We start from the raw sequence: 23,636 nt of genomic DNA, 5'->3' as shown, positions 1-23,636 counted from the left end.
AGTCCACAAATATATAAACCCCACTTGCCTAGTTTCCAACAGACTTCACTTCCTGTCAGGATGCCTGCCATAGATGTGGGCAAAACATCAGGAGAGAATGCTTCTGGAACATGACCATACAGCCCGGAAAACCCACAGCAACCCAAAATCTGTGCGTTTTGGCAAGCTGATTTATTATCAGTAAATGTTTGATTTTATACCTATTTATTATTATGAACCCACTAGAGTTTTGAGATAGTTGGAGGAGGCCCTGCTCTCGACCCGAACTGCTTCACTAGCACATCTGGCAGGGACGAGAGACAGGGCCTTCTCTGTGGTGGCCCTTCGGCTGTGGAACTCCCTGCCCAGGGATATCAGATCGGCCCCCTACCTCCTAAGCTTTTGAACCCCCCCCCCCCCGAAAACTTGGCTCTTTGAGCAAGCTTTTGGAGCCTCAGCTTAATTAGATAAACCTGAATTGGAAAACGACCTAGGAACAGGTAAGACAACGGAACGGATGAGGACAGATATGACGACATAGTTTTAAAAATTTCATTGTTCACTGGTTTGATATTTTTAGATATAGTGTAATGTGATGTTTTATTTTTATTGATGTATTTTATATATGGCATCGAATTGTGCCGATTTTTTGCCACCCTGAGTCGCCTTTGGGCTGATATGGGCGGGGTAAAAATGGATATAAATAAATAAATAAATAAATATTTTATATACCTAGGGTCATGTAAAAGTTCTCAAGCAGATAGGAGTGGTGAGTAGAAAAAGTTGTTGAAAGCCTGGACCAAACCACTGCTGGCCATTAACAGTAACACTAATCTGTGCTACAGAATTGTTCCAAGGACTACTGAGACTGCATGAGAGATGGTATAAAAGTTCAAAACACACTATTTGACCATGATGTCCACAATTACTCCTGAAATATCTTTAAAAATGCATTTTCCCTTCATTTAATTCCACCCAAATTTCTTAGTACCACATTTTATTTTATTATTTTTTTAAAAAATCTACCACTATTGGACGCTTAGAGCTAGTGTGGTGTAGTAGTCTGAATTGGACTCAGACACTGGGAGGCTGGAATTTGAATGCTTGCTCTGCTATGGAAATCCATTACGGCCAGTCACACACTCTCAGCCTCAGAAAACAGCAAAGGCAAACCCCTATGAACAAATACTTTCAGCCTTGAGATCATCTTAAATCAGAAATGACCTAAACATTGGACACTGTTGCCTTGTGTGGTGTTACACTTTTGCGTCACTGCATTTTCTAAAGAAATGATGTCACAACGTCAATCAAGGTCAAATTTGATGTACGATGTTTGTGCCGACCTTGGGACGGCAGTTTCTGCTATCAAAGGTCTCATGTCAAGCCGATCTAGGTGAAGATTCATTTGCTGCAGAACTTGCAAAAGTCCTTCCGCTGCACATTTTTGCCTGGAAGCCTGCCTCCCTCCCTCCTTCTCCCCCTTGGTCTGTGCCTGCAGAGATATCGAACAATGTCTTTTCCCAACAAAGCTTACTGTGTGATCTCATCCTCCATTCAACCCCCTTGTCTGGCCCCCTGTTTTCCTTCCTACAGTCTTATAGCATACCACTGAACTGTTCTGTAAAATGTCTTCACGTTTAGCAAGTTTATTTCTTTTCATCTCCCACCCTGATCCAAATTATTCTCTTTACTGAAGCATATCCCTTGAAACCAACACATTTCTGTATGCATCACTTTTGATTGTTTAGAGATAAAGGTGGCAACTGCTCATGTTTTTTGAGTTAGTAGCGCTGGAGGAAATGTATCTCACTTGGGAGAGACACATGGATTTTTCTATCCCTGTGCTACCGAGAAAACACAAATAAAGGATGTGGAAGTGACTTTCATGTCTGCTGTCATTACTATTGTGTGACATACTCCTAATGCTGGGTTTCTAGGCACCACAAGCAGAGAGACAGCCAAAGTATGCAAACTGGTAGCATTGTCCTCAGGGCAACTTGTAGCATGGGGCGAACTCACAGGAAGGCAAAGTGAAAATCAAGGTCCAATGCAAGGATATCCGTGATCGCATCTTCCCTTATGAATCAGTCTGCACCTTGAGATCCTCTGGGGAGACACTGCTCTCTCTCCCCCCAACGTCTAAAGCACGGTTGTTGTTTTTTTTTTTGTCGTGTCAGGAGCAACCTGAGAAACTGCAAGTTGCTTCTGGTGTGAGAGAATTGTCTGCAACGTCTGCAAGGACGTTGACTAGGGGATGCCCGGATGATTTGATGTTTTTATCATCCATGTGGGAGGCTTCTCTCATGTCCCCGCATGAGGAGCTGGAGCTGATAGAGGGAGCTCATCCGCCTCTCCCCGGATTTGAACCTGCGACCTGTCAGTCTTCAGTCCTGCCGGCACAGGGGTTTAACCCACTGCGCCACCGGGGGCTCAGCACGGTTGGTGGGGATGAAAGAGAGGGCCTTCTCGGTGGTGGCCCCCCGGCTCCGGAACTCCCTCCCCAGGGAGATCAGGCAGGCTCCTACTTTGTCCTCTTTCCGGAGTCAACTAATAACCTGCATGTTCTGATGTGCTTTTGATTAAGCAGCCCACCAGTAATTTCCCTGTCCATACTTAAGCTCTGCACTTTACACCGGCCCTCTTATGATCTACTTCAACATGTTTTGATGACAGTATTTCCACCCCAACCTATTTGATTATTGCACTTTCCTTGCGCTCTTGTCGGAGTGTATTGCACTCACTGAGTTTGCATCTCAGCTATGTTCTTTTCTCAACCATATTATTTTTTGCTGTTTACAACTGTTGTTTGTATTTTATTTTTATCTGATGTTTTTAAATAAGTTAAACAGTTTTATTTGTGTGTTTTACTTGTAATTTTGGGCTTGTCCCTTGTAAGCCACCCCAAGTCCCTTAGGGGAGATGATTGGCGGGGAATAAAAAAAAGTTATTATAATATTATTATTAAGCAAGGGGTTTTTTTTTGTTGTGTCAGGAGCGACTTGAGAAACTGCAAGTCGCTTCTGGTGTGAGAGAATTGGCTGTCTGCAAGGACATTGCCCAGGGGACGCATGGATGATTTGATGTTTTTATCATCCTTGTGGGAGGCTTCTCTCATCTCCCTGTATGAGGAGCTGGAGCTGATAGAGGGAGCTCATCCGCCTCTCCCCGGAATCAAACCTACAACCTGTCAATCTTCAGTCCTGCCGGCACAGGGATTTAACCCACTGCGCCACTGGGGGCTCAACATTAAGCAAATAGAAGACAAGAACCTGGTGGAAGACTGGAAGATTTGGAGGAAACAGGAACGACGAGAGGCAGAAAGCAATGATCAATCATAGCAGCTTCTCATCAAAGACCCACATGTGAACTGAAGAATTTGCTGCTCTGCCAGAAAATACAAACCAACTATAGGGAGAAAGTGAATCTGGCAGGAAAACACTATTCTCTTCCTGTTTTGCAGGCACTGCTGGCTGAAATAGTCAATGCTCTTTTGGCCTCTAGATAATGTAAAGGTATACTGTATTAATTGAGGGGCACTCCCACTAAGACTATGTCTCATGGAAAAAGCACTGAACACAGGCAATCCGCCAAGGAATTGGACTGATGAAAGAGGGAAAGGCACCATGCTTCTGCAGCACAGAAGCAAATAAGCCCCTGACCTCCCTGCTGTGACATAACAAGGCAAATTCTACTTACTAACAAATGTTTTGGGAGCAAATGTCACGTGTATTTATTTTTAAAATGCCTGTGGTTCATTTATGTTCAAGGTGGAAAAGCTACATCTGGCTGCCTGGCAAGAAAGAGGAACTCACCTAGTAAGAGCTGTGGTGGCACAACAGCTAAGGGATAGGGATAAACAGGAATGGTGCCTTTGGACAAGGCACCATTCTGTCATTATCCTTTGTGCCATACCTCTGGCATCTGTGTGACATACGAGAGCAATCACAACACCATCCTACCTGAAGTGAACATTTTTAAGCTTATTAAGAGATAAAATATATGATTTCCTTTGGAGATTCCTAGAAGTGCGGCATTATTCTTACTAAGAAGCAAATGCCAGCCCTATACAGAACAACAGAGCAGACCACATGGGGCAAGACAGATGCACCTTTATTACAGACTTCTTATTTCAGAACTGTATTATTACATTGTTCTTTCAGCATTGTATTTTCAAATAGTTGTTCACACCACTTGTCTCTCTTCCCTAGGTGTTCTCAAAACAATTCACATTAATCACAGGGACAACAAAGCAACTAAACATGAATTTTAAGGCGATATTAGCAGCAAATATATCATCACAAAGGAATTACCAGGGAGCTAGGAAGGGCTCTAAATCAGGTAGGGGCAAACCCAGACCGATACCTGGCCCTCTTCTTTTTCACTATCCCTCTCTTCCCTCCCTTTTTCTCCCTTCTTCCTTCCTTCCCTCTCTCTCTTTCTCCTTCCTTCCTGTCCTCTTTTGCCTTCCTTCTTTCCCCTTTGTCTTTCCTCTTTCCCTCCCTTCCTCCCTCCATTCCATTCCACTCTTCCTTCCTCCCTTCTCTTCCTTCTCTTCCTTCCTTCTCTTTTTCCTTCCTCCTTTCCTCCTGGGGGATGTTTAGCTGGAAGAAGAGAAGGTAGAGAGTGAACACGAAAACCATGTTTCAAGATTTAAATGGGTGTCCCATTGAGGAGGAGGAGGAAAACTGACTTTCTGCTGCTCTAGAGCAGAGGTCCTCAAACTTTTTAAACCGGGGGCCAGTTCACTGTCCCTCAGACCGTTGGAGGGCCGGACTATAGTTTTGTTTTTGTTTTTTTTAAAAAATCAATTTAAAAATTCCTATGCACATTGCACATATCTTATTTTGATGTGTGGAAGGGGCCTTAGAGGGGGTTCTTTCTAGCCCTCTTTAGGCAGTAATTCCAGGAGCAGAGAATGGGAAATCTTCCTATTTCTAGTCTGAACAAAATCTGGCTACCAGTATTAAAAAAAACCCTCTAAAATTATAACTGTAAATAAAGAACAACACTCAAACACAGGGGAATTCTAGACAAGAAACAATCAGGGCCAGCTAATCACCTCTCAACAAAGGATTCTCCCTAAAAACTATCAAGCTATGAAATGGCAATCAAGGTGGCCAATGGGCAGCGTGAGCCTGCCAAGGGAGGAGCAGCCCCGTGTGGTCTACTCGCGCGTAAAGCACCTTGTGAGGTGCTTTACGCTTGAGTAGGCCACGCGGAGCAGCTGCCCGTGGCTGGCTCACGCTGCCCATCGAGCCTGACGGATAGCGTGAGCCAGCCAAGGGAGGGGCACTGTGTGGGGGGGCACTCCTCCTCCGCAGGCCAGATAAGTGCCCTTGGTGGGCCGGAAGTGGCCCGCGGGCCGTAGTTTGAGGACCCCTGCTCTAGAGACTAGGGCACAAGCAGGCCTGTAGCCAGGATTTTGTTTCGGTAGGGGCTGAGTTTGATTTGGGGGGGGGGGAGTCTGAGTGAAAGAGGGTCTACCCTAGCAAACCTTTTGTATTGTTACCCCAATACCCCCATGCATATGCGATATATTGAGCATGGTGATCAGATCATAATATGAATAAACATAACAGTTTAAATAATTTACCAGTAAGGCCTTTTGGAGGACCACCATGACAATTTCGGGAGGGGCTGAAGCCCCCATAGTCCCCCCCCCCCTGGCTACATGCCTGGGAACAAGGGAGCAATGGGTTCAAATGGCAAAGAAAGAGATTTGACTGAAAAGATTAGGAAGAACTTCTTGGGAGTAGCATAGGCTGCCTCGGAGTGTGTGGAGCCTTCTTCTCTGGAGGCTTTTCCACAAAGACTGTCTATCAGGAGTGCTTTGATTGTGCCTTCCTGCATGGCAGGGGGTTGGACTGGATGGCCCTTGGGGGTCTCTTCCAGCTCTAGAATTCTATATCAGGAATAGGCAATATGGAGTCTAAAGGATACACTTGTTCTTTCCTGTCCACCACCTCATCCTGACCAAGGCTAACCCTTTTGGGATCCAAAGCTTTCCTGTCTTTCCTTCACTTTCTGCCTCCAAAAGAGATAAGGAGGGGGGGGGGGAGAGGACAGGGAGGGGACTTGGGGAGAACCCCCTCCCTCCTGCCCCAACCACCCCAATCCAGCCCACTATGCACCCCCCAAGTTTGCCCATGCCTGCTCTAGATTGTGAAGGTCCTTGCACCTAGATGTGGGGCACTGCACTCTTTTAGAATAGGAAGGATAATCTCTTCAAGTCTCATTCTGGCAGGTATTTTCTCACACATACCTGAGACAAAACACCCTCTACCCTAGCACTCATTTGTGTAAGACTCTCACATAGAGATACCCAATGAGAAATAACAATACATTCTTTATTTGAAAATATAGATGTCTGAAGTCGAAACCCTACCTATGTAAATACTGAAATGAAGAATTTCAAGTAAATATGTTTGCTGCGATATATCTGGAAATAAAACATATATACACACTGCCCTCTAAGTAGGTATGATATGTTGCTACTTATGCTGGAAGCTGGCATTGAATTATCAGCGACAAAAGAAATGTCATCTGGCTACGAACAACAGCAGCAACAATGAAGTCCACCAATAATTATAGCAAGAAATGGAGCAGTCAACAATAATAGTTATTTAGTCTGAATATCTTCAGTCAACCAACTAGAAAAAGATGCTGTTTAATTTTTTTTAAAAAGAATAAAAGCCTATACTTGAGCATCATGTGTGAAGTGTTTCTAACACCAAACTGTTAAAGCAAATTTATGATTGTAAATAGGATTAAAAACTTGAGACAAATAGAGGGTTGTAAACAAGAGCTTATTCCTTTAAAAAGAACACAGTAAACCTTAAACAACAGTTTCACTGAGCAGATGTTTAGAGATGTGAACCCAGCGGAGAGTTCATCAGATTCTTGCTTTGCTTTACCAAATTCTAAATATTGCAAAAAGAATGACAAGGAACGCACACAGAAAGCTATGCATAAGCACAACAGTAACAACCACAACTGTTTTGAATAAAACAAACCTGCATGTTCAAGTCACAATAAACACTTGAGTGCCACTTCAGAAATACATAGTCCAAATCCAGTTACTAGTCCCAAGGAAAGAAGACCCATGGACTCACTTGGATTTACATTTTTTTTAATCGTATCAAAAATGGCTTGGGAATATACTGCAAGTCACTTCTGATGTGAGAGAGTTGGCAGTCTGCAAGAATGTTGCCCAGGGGATGCCTGGATGTGTTACCATCCTGTAGGAGGCTTCGCTCATGTCCCCACTTGGAAAGCTGGGGCTTACAGATGGGAGCTCACCCCATCTCATGGATTCGAAACCTCAACCTTCAGGTCTTCTGGTCAGCAGTTCAACCAGCACAAGGGCTTAACTCATTGGGCCACCATGGCTCCTAAAAAATGGTTGACCCAATGAACGATTCATTGGGACATCTCTACTGGGGACTAATAACTGGATAGGAACAACAAATACAAATCTCCCCCTTACAATCTAATAATAATAAAACTTTATTTATATCCTGCCCTATCTTTTCAAGAAGACAATCCTTTCATAGCACCCAAAAACAATGTTTTAAAGTAACACACAAATGTGACCTGTGAAAATATACATTTCGGAAACAAGCATTTGCCAGCAAAATAAGTATTTCTGCCTAGAGATAATCTTTAGAAAGAGATTTTTTTCAGACAGGAGGCATTTGTACAATTAAAAGCTTTGTTGACAGTTTTACCCATAGAATCTTCTCCATTTATACCGTAATTGCCTCTTCAAGAGGATGGAACCTGTCACTTCAATGCCACAGATACACCCAACTTCCCACATGTTTATATTCCGCATGTGTGAGACAGTCATTCATAAAAAGAGCTATACCATTTTCCCCACACAAATCCATGATATTGTATTTTATGTATGCTATACGAAAAGAGCCTAACAGCACATCAGATTCCTCATTTATAAGAATACTAGCTTGGGGACCCGGCACTGCCTGGGTTATTTGAGAAAGGCATTGTTTGTCTCTCCACAAAGTTTGGTCTTTATTGGTGTTTGTTGGGAGCCATAGTGGTCTATGGGAATTGAATGTTTGAAAGTACTACAAATACCATCATCCATTGTCCGTCCTCCTCCCAAACCTCACCAGGACGTTAAGGGGGTCATGGGGGTTATGTGTACCAAGTTTGGTCCAGATCCGTCACCCGTGCTGGCCACAGTGGCCTGTTAAAGTGGCAGCCAATCAGAAAGCTGCCACATACAGCTCCCTCCGTCCTCTCTATGTCCGCCCTCCCTACGTCCTCCCTCCCTCCTCCACATAAAAACATTCTTTTTTATTATATATATATAGATATATATAGATATAGATAGGCAATACAAAACAAAAATTAATTATTGTTTCCGATCACTCTAGCAATTGGCTTACTTGGTCCTTACAAACTCATCTGCTGGCTAGGTGAGTTTTATCACAAATCACTTGGGCCTATTTTAAACCTGCTGCAGACAGTTTTTTTTATATAATAAAAAGTCTTTGAGAGTTGAAAGTCTCAGAAAGGCTGTTCTTCTGGGATTCATCTTACTGCAGTGGAAACATCAATGAAATCTCTACCTGGGTGGTGCATATGCCCACCTATCCCTTCTATCTCCCTGGATACCACTTCTATGAATTGCTGGCATGGAGAAGCCTGAGGAGGAATGCGGATGTAGATGACAGAACCCTAACCAATTCTGACAGAAGAGCAAAGAACATGACAAAGTGTGTCACGATTCTCCCCAGCCAGAGGCCAATTTGAGAAAGAAAACCAGCTTTTCCTACCAGCGGATTTTGGTGTGAACTTGTCCCTGTTGGCTGCACAAACCGCCAGCAGCCTGTATCCAAGGTCCAGGTCAAAGCCCTGCTGTGCCGCCACTCTGCTAACAACCTGAGAAAAAGAAAGAAAGGTCATCATTCGCTGAAAGTGAACTGCACAATCAACACTTGCCTCTCCAGCAGACAGATAATGCAAAATATGTTCTTCGTACTTGCTTGGTACTTATTGTGATTGATATAGAACTTTTAATGATTTGATATGTGCATTCATGCCCATCTCATTTTGCTCCAACATCTATGTAAAGCAGGACATAGTACTTCCCATTTGCAGAGTAAGGAGCTGAACTGGAAGGGAGAACGATTTGGCATAGCCTCACCATTATTTACCTGTCTGAACACATCTCCTCCTATGAACCAGTTAGAACATTAAGATCATCTGGGGAGGCCTTGCTCTCAGTCCCGCCTGCCTCACAGGTACGTTTGGCGGGGACGAGAGACAGGGTCTTCTCAGTGGTGGCCCCTCGGCTGTGGAATGCCCTTCCTACAGAAATTAGATTGGCCCCCTCCCTGTTGACATTTCGGAGGAAAGTGAAGACCTGGTTGTTCGAGCAGGCATTTGAATAGGCAGTGTAATGAACATAGGAATACGGAACAACGGATGATGAGATTGGATCATGATTTTACCTGAGACGCTAATGAGATGTTATATTGATGTTTAATTGTTTACTATGTTGTTTTCTTAATTGTTTTGTAACTGCTTTATGATGTCAAGCATTGAATCTTTGCTGTTGTTAACTGCTTTGAGTTGCCCGAGGGCTGAGAAAAGCGGTATATAAATGAAGTAAGTAAATAAATAAATAAAATAACATTATTGACTAGGGCTCATGCTCAAGTCCTTCACTATCTATCCAATGGAAGACGTTGTCTCCCACAACCTCTTTACCAGAATACAAACTACTAAATCTTAAAGCTATTGGAGACAGCTATTGCATATATTACTGCATTTGAGATTGGGCTCAAGTTCTTAACTATTCAACTACTTCAAAGAGCAGTATTATCCAGTTTACAGATGCATTTTCCTATGCAGGAGACAGACAGATAAGCATAGAGTGTTTAGGTTGATTTGAGGTAAAAATGACAGCACTGTGCCAGGTCACATGCCACTTTCTATCCAAAGATTATGGGGCAATTAGAGGATTGGGTCTCTCTAATACTGGGCACAGATTTTCTTGTACAAATAACTTCAAGCATTGTTGGAAATAGCAACCTTCTTCAAGCTCCCATTAGTTATTTGTTATATATATAATTCAAGTTGCTTACTGTATTGTATATGTGTGTATCGGCATGCAGTTTTCCTTAACTCTATGCTGTGGGAGGGTTGAAGACCATGTGATAAGATCTGAGACTATTCAGAACTCAGACTCCATTTTTGAAACAGTACAGTTCGGCAGTCAGTAGAAACAATACAGTTCAGATGCCAGTAGACTTTCAGAACAGACAGAGATTCTACTAGGCTTTCAGACCAGAGAGATGCTTTCGACTATCGACTGTTGATTATAAGAAAGATGAGCTGCGTTATCTACACAAAGAAACTATTATTTATTTATTTTATTTATTTAGTACACTTGTATACCGCTAATATCTCAGCCTAAAACGGCGACTCATTGCGGTTTACAACATTTAAAAACAACAATAATTCCGATTAAAAATATAAAACACATACATAAACAATACACAGTATTGGGCCACCAATACAGACCAATGCATCTCTTAATTAAAATCATAATCCAATTTCATTGTCTATGATTGCCAGTCCTTGATCAAAAACTTCATCGCATCGGATTAGCCGAATGCTTGCTCAAACATCCATGTTTTCAGTTTTTTCCGAAATGCCATCAGCGAGGTGGCTGATCTTATCTCTATAGGGAGGGCATTCCAAAGCCGCGGGGCCACCACAGAAAAGGCCCTGTCTCTCGTTCCCGCCAGCCGCACCTGTGAAGCAGGCGGGATGGAGAGAAGGGCCTCTCCCGAAGATCTTAGGGTCCTGGTGGGCTGATAGGCCGAGATACGTTCGGATAGATATGTAGGGCCAGAACCGTTTAGGGCTTTAAAGGCCAAAGCCAGCACTTTGAATTGAGCCCGGTAGCTAATCGGTAGCCAGTGGAGCTGGTACAGCAGAGGAGTTGTATGCTCCCTGCGCCCTGCTCCTGTTAATACCATGGCTGCTGCCCGTTGGGCTAGTTGGAGCTTCCGGGCCGTCTTCAAAGGCAACCCCACGTAGAGAGCGTTGCAGTAGTCAAGGCGGGATGTAACCAGAGCGTGGACTACCGTGGCCAAGTCAGACTTCCCAAGGTACGGTCGCAGTTGGCGCACGAGTCTTAACTGTGCGAATGCTCCCCTGGTCACTGCCGAAACCTGGGGATCCAGGCTCAGCGATGAGTCCAGGATCACACCCAAACTGCGAACCTGTGTCTTCAGGGGGAGTGCGACCCCGTCTAACACAGGCTGTAACCCTATACCCTGTTCGGCCCTGCGACTGACCAGGAGTACCTCTGTCTTGTCTGGATTCAATTTCAATTTGTTCGCCCCCATCCAGACCGTCACAGCGGCCAAGCACCAGTTCAGGACCTCGACAGCCTCCTTAGTAGCAGGTGGGAAGGAGTGACAGAGTTGGACATCATCTGCGTACAGATGACACCGCACCCCGAAACTCCGGATGATCTCGCCCAGCGGTTTCATGTAGATGTTAAACAACATGGGGGATAGTATTGAACCCTGAGGAACCCCACAAAACAAAGGTTGTGGGGTAGAACAGGAGTCCCCCAGTAACACCTTCTGAGACCGGCCCTCGAGGAATGACCGGAGGCACTGCAGAGCAGTACCTCCGAGACCCATTCCCGCGAGGCGTCCCAGAAGGATACCGTGGTCGACGGTATCGAAGGCCGCTGAGAGGTCGAGTAGCACCAACAGGGACACACTCCCCCTGTTGAGCTCCCGACGGAGATCATCCACTAAGGCGACCAAGGCTGTCTCGGTACCATGCCCCGGCCTAAAGCCAGACTGTGCCGGATCCAGATAATCCGTGTCTACCAAGAATACTTCAAATCCTATCTGTACCTGGATTGATATGCAAAGTACCTATGTGCTTAATACATAAAGTTTGTGAGTAAACCAACTATGTTACTTTTAAGAAGTCTGCTTTATTTATTTTTTGTCTCTTGGGAGCATTATTTAAACCAAGATGTTTTAAGGGAGAGTAGATCTTTTTGGGCAACTGAAAATAACACTTCTAAAATTCATCTATCTATCTATCTATCTATCTATCTATCTATCTATCTATGCACTGGCATATCTTTGTCCCTAACAGTTCAAAGAGATATCAGTTTAACAGCTGAGAAACCTAATTGCCTTGCATGAACACTAGTAGATATTTACCACTAAGGAGAAGGTTGACTCAAGCAAGTTTTTAACTTCTCAGGGATATTCCTGATTTCCCAAATGGTTATGAATGCCATTTTCTAAAAAGCATTGATATGGAATTATCTATAAAGACAGTCAGATTTGTGATTCAGGAGGTCTGTTGTTGTATGGAGAGTAAAACACATTTGTCCAAAGAAGGAGAATATATTTGATTGAGTTCTATTGTATGGTATAACCTTTCAGTAGCCTTTGGTATGCCTCTACTTAAATAAAAAAAATCTTGATGAATTTAAAAGAATGTTCATTATAATGCAATTATCTGTGTCCAACACTAGCTAGTCATAAACTATGATAGAGAACAGGAAGGGAAACAAAGATATGCGATAACGTATAAATGCTAATGAAATTTCCTATTTGGTGTTAGCAAGTCAGCACAATTGCTTGGTTCTTATTAATCCAAACTGCCCTCCAGTATCCACTTTTCCTAGTTAACAACAAAGTATCACATGAATGATACTGAGATGGACTGATGAATAATTTGTTGCAATTTAAAAATTAAAAGCTAAACAATTTCAGGGGAAATTGATGTCGAGAAGTAATTCCAATATTACATGAATACTCCCCCATTTCAAATACCAAGAGATGCACATCTGCCATTATAGTGTTTATGTCGTGTGCTTGTTCAGCAAACAACATTATTTAAGGAACCACAACACTATTTTTTTTGCTTCGTCTGACTAGATTTTAGAAGATTTAGCAATTTTAAGCATCCAAGTGGGAACAAGACAAGAGGAACAATACCACTCTGAGTCACTATGTTAGCTATGACCATTCCTTGATTGGGATACATTGGCTACAGGGTTCCAGATATTGGTAGCTTCAAGATTGACTATTTGTGTCCTGCTTCACTAATCTGAAAGCTGTCGTTGGTACTGAATGCTTCCAATAAGCTTCTGAGAAGGAAGATCTACTAGAAGTGTTTAACACATCTCCAGAAGGCACAGTACAGTTTATTTTTTACCAGGCCAGAGTTTTGTTGCTAGTTTATAAAGCCCTAAACAGCTTAGAGTCTGTTTACCTGAGCGACAGCTTCTCCCTTACAGACTCATTTTGTCCTAAATGTTTCTTGATCTTCCCCTTCTTGGTAGTATCACATGCATCTAAGGTTTAGTTCCCAGTCATTAAAAGAAGTACAAAGTGGCCCACACTGTGAAAAATACTACTTCTCATATTAGATTATTGTTATTTTTCAGGAATAGAGAGAGAGAGAGAGAGAGAGAGAGGATATTAGAGGCAAAGATGAAGCACTTTGGCCACATCATGAGAAGAAAGGTTAGCTTAGAGAAGAAAATTATGCTGGGGAAAATGGAAGGAAAAAGGAAGAGGGGCAAGATGGATGGATGGGATCCTTGGAAGTGACTGGATTGACCTTGAATGAGGTGGGGGTGGTGACGGCCGACAGGGAGCTCTGGCATGGACTGATCCATGAGGTCACAAAGAGTCGGAAACGACTGAACAAATGAACAACAACAAAAATTTTCAGGAAGAGATCGAAGACATATCTATCTGCTCCTAGATTTGGAACTACCTGCCAAGAGAAGCAAGGCAGATCTACTCACTGCTATCTTTCCCTTAGGCAGGCCTTTGGCTACCAATGGACCACTGGTGAGGAAATTCACAATCTGTAACTTAGCGGCTGTATTCTGTGCGAACTGCAGATCCTAGCCTTCCAAGACTGTTGTGCAATGTCTTACAACAGTTAACATTAGATGTTACCAAGGCATCAGTAACTGTGGTTCTTACAGAACACTACGATGTCATAATGACCAAAGGCAGGCAAACCAGAATGAAAAAAAGTTGTGCTGCAGCTGAATTCAAGCAAAATCTTTGCCCATGAGGAAATGTGCTTAGTTCTGAGGTTTCCAATAAACTTATCACTCACTGAGATCTATGTATAACTGCAAACGGAATTTCCTGAAAGACAGATGCTCTACAATACTAAAATTCCTCTGCAATGTCTAATAGAGTGCTGTTTAATTTATAAGGAGGAGCCCATGATTATGATTTTGCTCACACAAGCATTGCCCTCACTTCAGAGAGAGAGCAGTGGAACATCTGATACCTCAACAGCCATAAAGGGGAGAAAAAAATAAGCAACATTTCCCATTGTTTCATGTAAGAAAAGTCTGAAGGAGGTAGACCAAGACAGTGACTGAAGATTTTAAAAATAGCTATTGTTTACCACTTCTTTGATTATTGTTTTGGACACAATCATGCACATTGTGGTGTTTTGCATTACTTAGTAAGTCTGAGGAACCAGTGATAATTTCTTGCACCATGTGTAAAAGCTCTCTTAAGAGTTTGTCACACCTGAGGCTTATAACTCTTAATATAAAGAGATAATAAGCAATATATCTGTAGGGAGCAAAACAACAGGTTGCTGATTTTTTGTTTTGGTCTAAGCACAGAAGGGAAGACTTTTGGAGCTCAGCCTGTGATTGTGTTTCAGGATCAGGATGCTTTGGATGTGGGGAGTGATGCCAATGAGTTTCATGATGGCAATGGTTTGGTCAATGATATTGATGCAGAAAATGATCAGGAGATCCCTGTTCAAAGTGTAGTTTCCCATGAGAATGTCCCTGAAGGGTGTGGGGATGATGGTGTACTCCCTGAATTGCTACCCAAGAGTTCCCAGGATTTGGGGCTTGAAAACAACTCTGCACCTGCAGAAGTTAATAAGCAAATAGATAGATGGCAGGAGATTAGTCAAAACAGACAAGATAAATAGTACTTTCGGCATTCTGCCAGGCTTTGACAGAAAAAAATAAGGGAATCTCAATTAAAGGAAAACCAATTTCTGAGTGCTTGGGATAGTTTAACGAGGGGATAAAAGTCCCAAGTACGGGAAATGTAGCTAGATGAAGCATCATTTGGAATCAAGTTAAGTTCTTGTTTCATGGAAGCCTTGCTTGGAAGATTCATGCTTAAATATTTCTTGTTTCATGATTTGTATCTTGGATTTTATGATTGTATACTCATGCCTTGGATTAATGTTTCCTGATTTTCTGGATTATATTAGAGAAGTGTGGACTTTGTTTTCATGGACTTTGCTGAACTTTACCCTGGACTATTTTGTTCCTGCTTATCTTCTTACCTAATTGGATTTACCTATTTCTTTAAAGTGCTTTTTACTTTGTTGCTTTTTAATTATCTCCAATAAAAGGATTGTTTTCCTATTCAACGTGTGGTGTTTAAAAGTCAGAGGGCTTTTCCTGTTCAGGAGTGCAACAAAGACAACGCTGCTGGGTATAGTAACAATGGTCATGATCACAAAAATCATGCCACAGCGAATGAATCAGTAAGATGGGAAGACTTATGTACAAGGAGAAAAGTGGCATGGGTAGAACTACTTGGGTCCAAGAGATTTACTGAGCCTAACAGACAGATAGGAACTCCTCAGAGTGAGTTAAAACTTCATTCCTAAATAGCTTAGCATTCAAAACCTCCATGTAGTACTTATCCCAACAGAAGAAAACAGTAGGCTGCAAATGGAGATGTGTCTGATTTTTATACGACGTTGTGATAGCAGGAAATTGCATCAAGCAATCAACCATCTATTGCCCCCTTACTGTGGAAGAAAAACAAACATCTCTTTCCCTTTGCAACCTGCCAGGGCCCATTTCTTTGTTTTGGCTGAAAATTACAAAAGGATCACTTGCGATGATTTGCTCTGCATCCTTTGCCACATGTTCATGTTGCTAGGATAATTTCTCTCTTAACCCAGCTCTCTGGCTAATCAAAAGATTCATAACTGCTCATTACAAAGCCCTGCTTTGAATTCTGGTTGCACTTCTCCAGAAATCTTTTAACTGGCAGAAAGTGACAAGTGCAGGCCCCCCCTGCTGGCATTGGAATGAATTTCCCCGCATTCAACTCTGCTGCTTCTCAGTCACCAAAACATGTTAACTGGCTGCTAACTCAAACTGTGCTGGGGAATCTGCTGGCGTTTGGACCTCTCCAAATATTTATTTATATCCATTTTCTACAATATCTGCACTCAAAACAGCACAGAATTAAAATTACATACATATCGAAAGAACGAGAGCGTCAAATCACACAGTGAAAATAAAAATTATGGAAAAATAGCAAAGAAATTAAAATTGGGCAGATTGGCCATTTCATACTTCCTTTTGGCAATACATATAGATTAATGATGACCCAGTAACAAGGCAAGAACACTTCCTAAGGAAATGAAATGGAGAGAATAATTCAGTAGCCAGACATAGACGATAACTAAAGTGTTAAAGACTGAATAAGAGTGCCTCTCAAGCAGAAATGGGGCTTAAGTTGCATACATTTTGTTTTAAATGAGTTTTCAAAGGATGGGTCCTGGATATGACCTCATTCTTAGTCCTCAGATATGAAGTTTTAAAGAATCCCTTTGACTCTTCTCTTCATGCTTTCTTTAGAGATTTGGGGGGGAGGGGGAGGCAGGAAGGAAGAAAAGGAAGAATTGTGCTTTTGACAGTACATTTTGGTATACATTGAAAATGCTTCAAGTCACTTTTATTTGGAGAGGTTAAGCCAGGGAGATGCACACAGAATCTGGGAAAGAATACCTGAAAGCCAGTGACAGACAGCAATGAGATTAAGAATGACGTTTGCTCAAATAACAGAACTTTTACGTGCCCGTGGAGCTGTTCCAACATTTAACAAGAACTGTGATTAAAACAGAGGTTATGATTATTTTAACCCTCTTTGTCCAGTAACACCTTTACTCATGGCTACAATATTTCTGGAATGACTATTTCCACTTAGCAAAGCCTTTCTGCAATGTTGATTAAATGGTTCTGCCCATCTTATTATTTCCTGTTTGTAGTGGTTGGGGGAATTTTGTGATAAACTGTCCACTAATTCTTCACCTTCTGCTCCAAAGGAGGGAGAGGCTTTAAATACTTATGTTCTTTTATCATTGTCTTTTTCTTTTTGAATAGCAAATACCGGCATTTTACTATAAAAGATAAATAAATAATATAAGAAAACTAGTAATTTAATGTCTCAATTCCATCCAGAATCTTATACAATAATAACGAGTAAAGTTGTCTTTTTATTAAGGACCCAGAGCCTCTGTAGTTTCAAGGGAACCCATTTTTCTTTATCAGTCAGCAGGACTGATGACCAAAAGGTCATCAGTTCAAATCTGGAGAGAGCAGGTTGAGCTCCCGCTGTCAGCTCCAGCCCCCCATGTGGGGACAAGAGAGAAGCCTTTCACAAAAATAGTAAAACATCAAACATTTGGGCATCCCCTGGGCAACGTCCATGCAGATGGCCAATTCTTTCGCACCAGAAGCATCTTGCAGTTTCTCAAGTCACTCCTGACACACATACACAAAATAATTAAAGATCCAGTAAGCCTCGTTATGTATCAAAACACCACATTGTGTCCCCATAAGACATGGAACGAAGTTGAGAGAATATGGCATATCCAGGTCATCCAGGAAATACGATATTTACTTGAGTCTAATACATGTTTTTCCATAGACAAAAATGAGGTGCACATTAAATTTAATGGAACATTAGAATTGTCCACATAAAGCCATCTATGCTCCTGTCAGCCCAACACTGCCAAACTTGCCAAACTTGGTCTCCCCCTGCGTTTTGAAGGCCTTGTGAATCCCATGAATAAGGCCTTAGTTGGGAAACTGCTGTACATCTGTCAGATTGAGGCTGGCAAGTTTGCCAGCCTCAGCCTGATAGAGGGGCATGGCTACTCCTTGCGTGTTGTCCATTCTGAGACAGGCAGTAGAATAGCCAATAAGCAAGGGGAAACAGCACATTAAATTCGATGACAAGTCTTTTTTTTTTTTTTAAGCAATGTGCACCTTCAAAATTGAGGTGTGCATTACAATCGATGGCACATTATACTTGAGTAAATATGGTACATGCCAAAGGAATTTCTGGCTCATGGCACATGTTCCAAAACTTGAATAGTTACTCTTTAAAAGTATTCATTCCTAGGTTCTCACATTTACAAATTTGTGTGTTCAGCATTTACAGATCCTATTAATCGCAGGTTTGCTGTTTCCCCAAAGTCTTCTGGTGTGTCTGCTTCATGAGGAAGTATTCACCCACCTCACTGAAGTCTGATGGTTCGTAGAATTTGGTAAGCAGTGACAAGCAACTGAAATTGCTGCTACTCTGCTTCCCAAAGTTTTGGAAATGGCACAGCACTCCCACTCCCTCTTGCTGGCTATACAAGAAAGCCTCACTCTGTCCTTGGAGAAATTCATTTTTTTTCCAATTTTGTAGGGTTCTCCATCCCTAACCCTCTGCAAATGTAGAGGGCTAACCGTAGTCACAAAATATACACTATAAATGCCAAAATCTACCATAGGACAAAAATGAACTGAAAAAGAGAAGCCTTTTATTTAATTTTAGTGGTTTATGTCATAATTAATTTTTATATGTTGGGTTGTTTAAATTTTGTTGGTATGGATGAATTGTTGTTGTATTCGGACATTGAATGCTTGCCTTTTGTTTAGAATCCACCCTGAGTCCCTCTGGGAAGATTAAGTGGAATGTAAATAAATAAATAAATAAATAAATAAATAAATAAATAAATAATTATTATTATTTGAAACATAACAAGATTAATACACAGCAAACAAGATCACTCTGCTGGCTGTTGTATTGGATCGCATGTTGGACACTTCCCAAGTGTCTAGGATTGTGTGATGTATTGGCAAATAATGTGTGCAGATCCTGGTAGGGTGGCCTTTTGCAGCTAACAGATGGTAATTTTGTCAGTGGCGATTTTGTCTAAGTGCAGGCTAAGGTCTTTAGGCACTGCGACCAGTGTGCTGATCACCACTGGGACCATAATATAATCAGTGGGACCGAATAATAATAATAATGATAATAATAATAATAATAATTTTCAAATGCTGGCTGAGATCTTTTGGCACGGCACTCAGTGCGCCAGTGACCACTGGGACCACCTGTACTGGTTTATGCCAGAGCTGTTGCAGTTTGATTTTGAAGTCTTGATAGCGGCTGAGTTTTTCCTGTTGTTTGTCCTCAATGCAGCTGTCACCTGGTATGGCGACATCAATAATCCAGACTTTTTTCTTTTCCACAATCATGATGTCTGGTGAATTGTGTTCGAACACTTTGTCAGTCTGGATTCGAAAGTTCCACAGTATTTTTGCATGTTCATTTTCCATGACCTTTGTGGGCTTATGATCCCACCAATTCTTTACTGCTGGCAGGTGGTACTTGTGACATAAGTTCCAGTAAATCATCTGAGTCACAGAGTTGTGTCTTTGTTGTAGTCCGAATACATCGACAAAATCACAATCTGTCAACTGCAAAAGGCCACCTTACTTGGATCTGCACGCATCATTCGAAAATACATCACACAGTCCTAGACACTTGGGAAGTGTTCGACTTGTGATTTTTTGATATGAAATCCAGCATAGAGATCTCATTGCTGCGACATACTGTGCTTTTGTGTCATAATAATAATAATAATAATAATAATAATAATAATAATAATAATATCTTAACAAAGATATTAGCTAATTCTGGATTGTAAAATATTATACGTACCAACAAGATAATGAACCTGTACAGACTGTCTTCATCCACCTCCCCTGCTTTTTTCTTTCAGGTCATATGTGCAAAAGTGTGTAACAGCAAGGAGTCCTAGTGTAGCAATGATGATATGCTACACTAGGTTGCAAGGCTGACGGACAACTATTCATTTTATAATAAATGTTTGGAAGCAGGATATCAACACATCCCCCTGAGTCAACAACTTCTGTTCCCTGATGCTTTCACTCATAAGGACTGAGAACTTGGGAATGTTTCCTGTCAAGGACACGAAATAGAAATAATGGAAGAGAAATAAGAGGTCCTCATATCATATAGCATATTTCTCAGTAAGCTCTAGTCCCCAAACTAGGCAATAAAATGTTCTCTTGCTGCATAGGAAAGGACATACCGTCAAACAGCCCATCAGACTCTGTTCAAAGGGCCTCTGAAATGCTCTTGGATCCCCACACCAGTCCAGGAGTTCTGTAGCTGCATTGTGGAAGTTGGCAGGATTCTGTAAGTGCTGAGGGGAAAAGAGGAAATTAAACGTAATTAGGTAAATACATACTCTCTTGACTAAATGTGTTTTATATTAGGTATTTTATAGGTACAGCTGGCATAACTTATACATAGCATCTAATTTTCTCTCTCACTAATGTGCACACTAAAATGCGTAATCAATGCCAATGGCTTACCATTCAAGTGTTGTGATTTCACCTGGCTGAATGCCACTGTTCTGGCTTTAGCAACAGGACCCCAACAGTGTTACTAATATCTACTTGGCCTCAAAGTTCAGAAAATTACATTTTGTTTGTGAATCAAATCCTACCTTTCCAAGATTAGTGGCAAAAAACCTGAGGTGGCCAAACCACATGCTTCCACTCTCATTGCTTCCACATGTATAGTTCATATTCATCTGCTGCTGTCTTTGTCATGGCAATTACATGTAAAGGATATAAGTCACATGTAGCTGCAACATATAAATCAGCTTGATCCTATACTGTCTCATTCAATATACAATAATATCTCGACTTAAGAGTTCAATTTGTTCCATGTCTGAATTTTTAACTCTAAACGCTCTTAACTTAATGCGGATTTGCCCACTGAAATGCACTGAAATGCTATTAATCCATTTTGTGTTTTTAAATAAGAAAATGTATTTTATAAGTAACAAATAATGTATAAATAATGTATAAATGAACATTAATATTGGACAATAGAAAAGGAAGATCAACTTTAAAATGATAAAAACATGAAGTTGTGACACGGAATCACAAAGCACAAAGCAAAGAGGCATAGCATCATTTCTTCATACTGTGCTCATTCCAGCCTCCCTTCCTCTCTTATTCTCTCTCTCTTTCCTTCTTTATGAAGCCAAACATACTAGGAATAAAAACCACACAAATCAACTGATCTAAAGTTCCTCAAAGAGGACAAGAGAACAAGGCACGAGGCACAGAGGCTGCTTCCTTGGAGCCCTAAAACCCTGTACTCTCATGGTAGTGCTCCCTCTGGAGCTAGCTCTTAACACAAAATGCTACTTGTATGTCAAAGCAAAATCCAGACTGAGCAATTACTCTTAACTCAAAACACTCTTAATTTGGGGTGCTCTTAAGTAGAGGTTCGTGTGTGTGTGTGTGTAGTTCCTTTAGTCTGATCACATAGCTGATTAATTGCCTATGTGTTTCTTAAGCAGCATGGTGCAACCTGATAGATCAAATCAGAACTTCAATTCCTACTTATGCATATCATTTAGCAAATGAGCTTTGGCCACTATTTTTTGGGCTAACCAACCTTAAAATGTGAAAAACCCAATTATATTGCTTTGAACTTCCTGGAAGAAGAAAGTATGATAAAAATATTAAAAATTACGGTAATTTCTGGATCCCCCTCTTGACAAATACATGGTTGTCTTCTTTACTTCTGTCATTTAGATGCCAGCTTATCCCCCCCCCCCACACACAACATATTAATTGTGTGAGCATCTGATGAGTAAGCAAATATTTAGTTCCTGACGCAGCGAATGTACTTTTTCCACAAATCTTTGAATCTCAAATTATTTTAAAGTGTTATGGGTTATATAGGGTTTTATGCATACTATATCTTGAGCAGTTTCTCAGGAAAGGTAGGAGATACCTGTCATATGTTCTGAGGTTGATGGTGGTAGTGATGGAAGGGTTAATGTGAGTATTAGTTCTAGAGGGTTTGGTAATCTGTAAGTGGGAGTTCACGGGTGAAAGCAATTAGGGGTGGAGGTGTGCAAGAGATGGGTTGTAACTGGGTGTTACTGGATTTAAGGAGCTAACCTTGAGATTCATTTCTGGGAGAACAGTATCTGTTGTATTTTGGTGGTGGATGCTGTTGGTTCCCCCCCCCCCCCCCCCCCGGTCTGTTGGATTTCTCGGTATCCTGACCTGTCTCCTGTAATCTTGGAATCCTGGAACCTTGAACCTTTGGACTGGCTTTTGACTATGGTATAGACTCTTGATCCTTGGACTTTGTTTATTGAACTCTCGGTATTTGACCATTGGACTGGACCCTTTTGACTATGAAACTTCATTTTTGCTATCAGTTTTTGTTTATTCTGTAGCTGCGAGCTATCTTTGTGTTTTATATTTTGAACTATAAAAACAGCCAGCAAGTAAGTGCTGTTTTAATTAAACTGTTTGTTAAAACTGGGAGTGTGATTCATCTCTACCTAAATAAGGTAGAGCCCTAGCAACGTGACAATACCCAACAGAGCGGGAAAAGTAAATTGTAAAATAATAAATTATAAAATAATAAAAATTAGAGGTAAACATTTTGCACCCATGGATGTCAACATGTAAGAAGTATCACACGGTTCCTCCAGCCCCATTAAAAAGAAGTATTTATCTCCTATTATGCCTTGGAGGAAGAAATGAACTTGTCCCTAGTGGAAACCTGTCGAGCTAATGCACGCTTGACTATCTCAATCTCAGTGGGACTGACTAAATCACAGCCATGTTCTGCAAAGTTCAGTTTCTGCCCTTTTGCATCAAAGTACTCTTGCCATGAAAATGATCAAGAAATTTAAGGGGTGGAAAGGACTTTGCCCTTAAATCTCTATGTAATTTGCTTTTAAATCCCTTGAGAAAAGACCACTGTGATGGATGCTTATAGTTCATCATTTTCCCTATCTAAGCATTTTCTGCAAGGACTTAGCATTCACCTTACTAGCTAATATTCTATATATGCCTTTGGAGTTATTACAGGAAATGTAAATATAGCAATATATACAGTAACAGAGGGATATACTTCATCCACCTGGCATCATGCATAAGGGATTATCTACTTGATAAAAATAGCAGCCCGAGAAATGGAGTTCCATGGGGATTGTCTTAGTATTCACAACTCTCACAAAACAACAATACACAGTATTCTCTGGGGGAAGTGATAACTTTGAGGAAAACCATGAGATAAATAACAAATTAAAATAAAAGTATACACATACACTAGAATGGCTCTAGAACAGTGGTTCTCACCTTGTGGGTCCCCAGGTGTTTTGGCCTACAACTCCCAGAAATCCCAGTCAGTTTACCAGCTATTTCTGGGAGTTGAAAGCCAAAAGATCTGGGGACTCCAGGTTGAAAACCACTGCTCTAGAATGACATCACATCCTCCTCGTCCCTATTTACTAAGGTATCCTAAGAAAGAAAAATCTACTGTATGGGGGGGGGGGGGGGGAGAGAGAATCAATTTCCTCCTCAAATTCTGTATCAAAAAAGTATTATGTCTACTAAGATGAACTATGCTTTTTTTCCTCAATTTAATGGTGTAACTTGCATGCCAGGGAGCAGCGTGAGCTCCCACTGTTAGCCCCAGCTTCTG

The 23,636-nt window shown here is 41.4% G+C and overlaps 1 protein-coding gene across 6 annotated transcripts in view; it reads right to left on the bottom strand.

Moving 5' to 3' along the window:
• ZMIZ1 (zinc finger MIZ-type containing 1) overlaps positions 1-23,636 on the bottom strand; it is a 520,385-nt gene that overhangs the window by 158,824 nt on the left and 337,925 nt on the right. For all 6 annotated transcript variants that reach the window (XM_060769065.2, XM_060769068.2, XM_060769069.2 and 3 more), the window contains 2 exons: positions 20,197-20,310; positions 8,781-8,886 (listed from right to left, as the gene is read on the bottom strand). In XM_060769065.2, coding sequence (XP_060625048.2) covers positions 8,781-8,886; positions 20,197-20,310 — 220 coding nt within the window. The remainder of the gene's footprint in view (positions 1-8,780; positions 8,887-20,196; positions 20,311-23,636) is intronic.

This window comes from Anolis sagrei, chromosome 3, assembly GCF_037176765.1.
Source record: "Anolis sagrei isolate rAnoSag1 chromosome 3, rAnoSag1.mat, whole genome shotgun sequence".
NCBI classification, from domain to species: Eukaryota; Metazoa; Chordata; class Lepidosauria; order Squamata; family Dactyloidae; genus Anolis; species Anolis sagrei.
The sequence above is the reverse complement of the archived record's forward strand: the minus strand, read 5'-3'. Positions and strand labels throughout refer to the sequence as shown.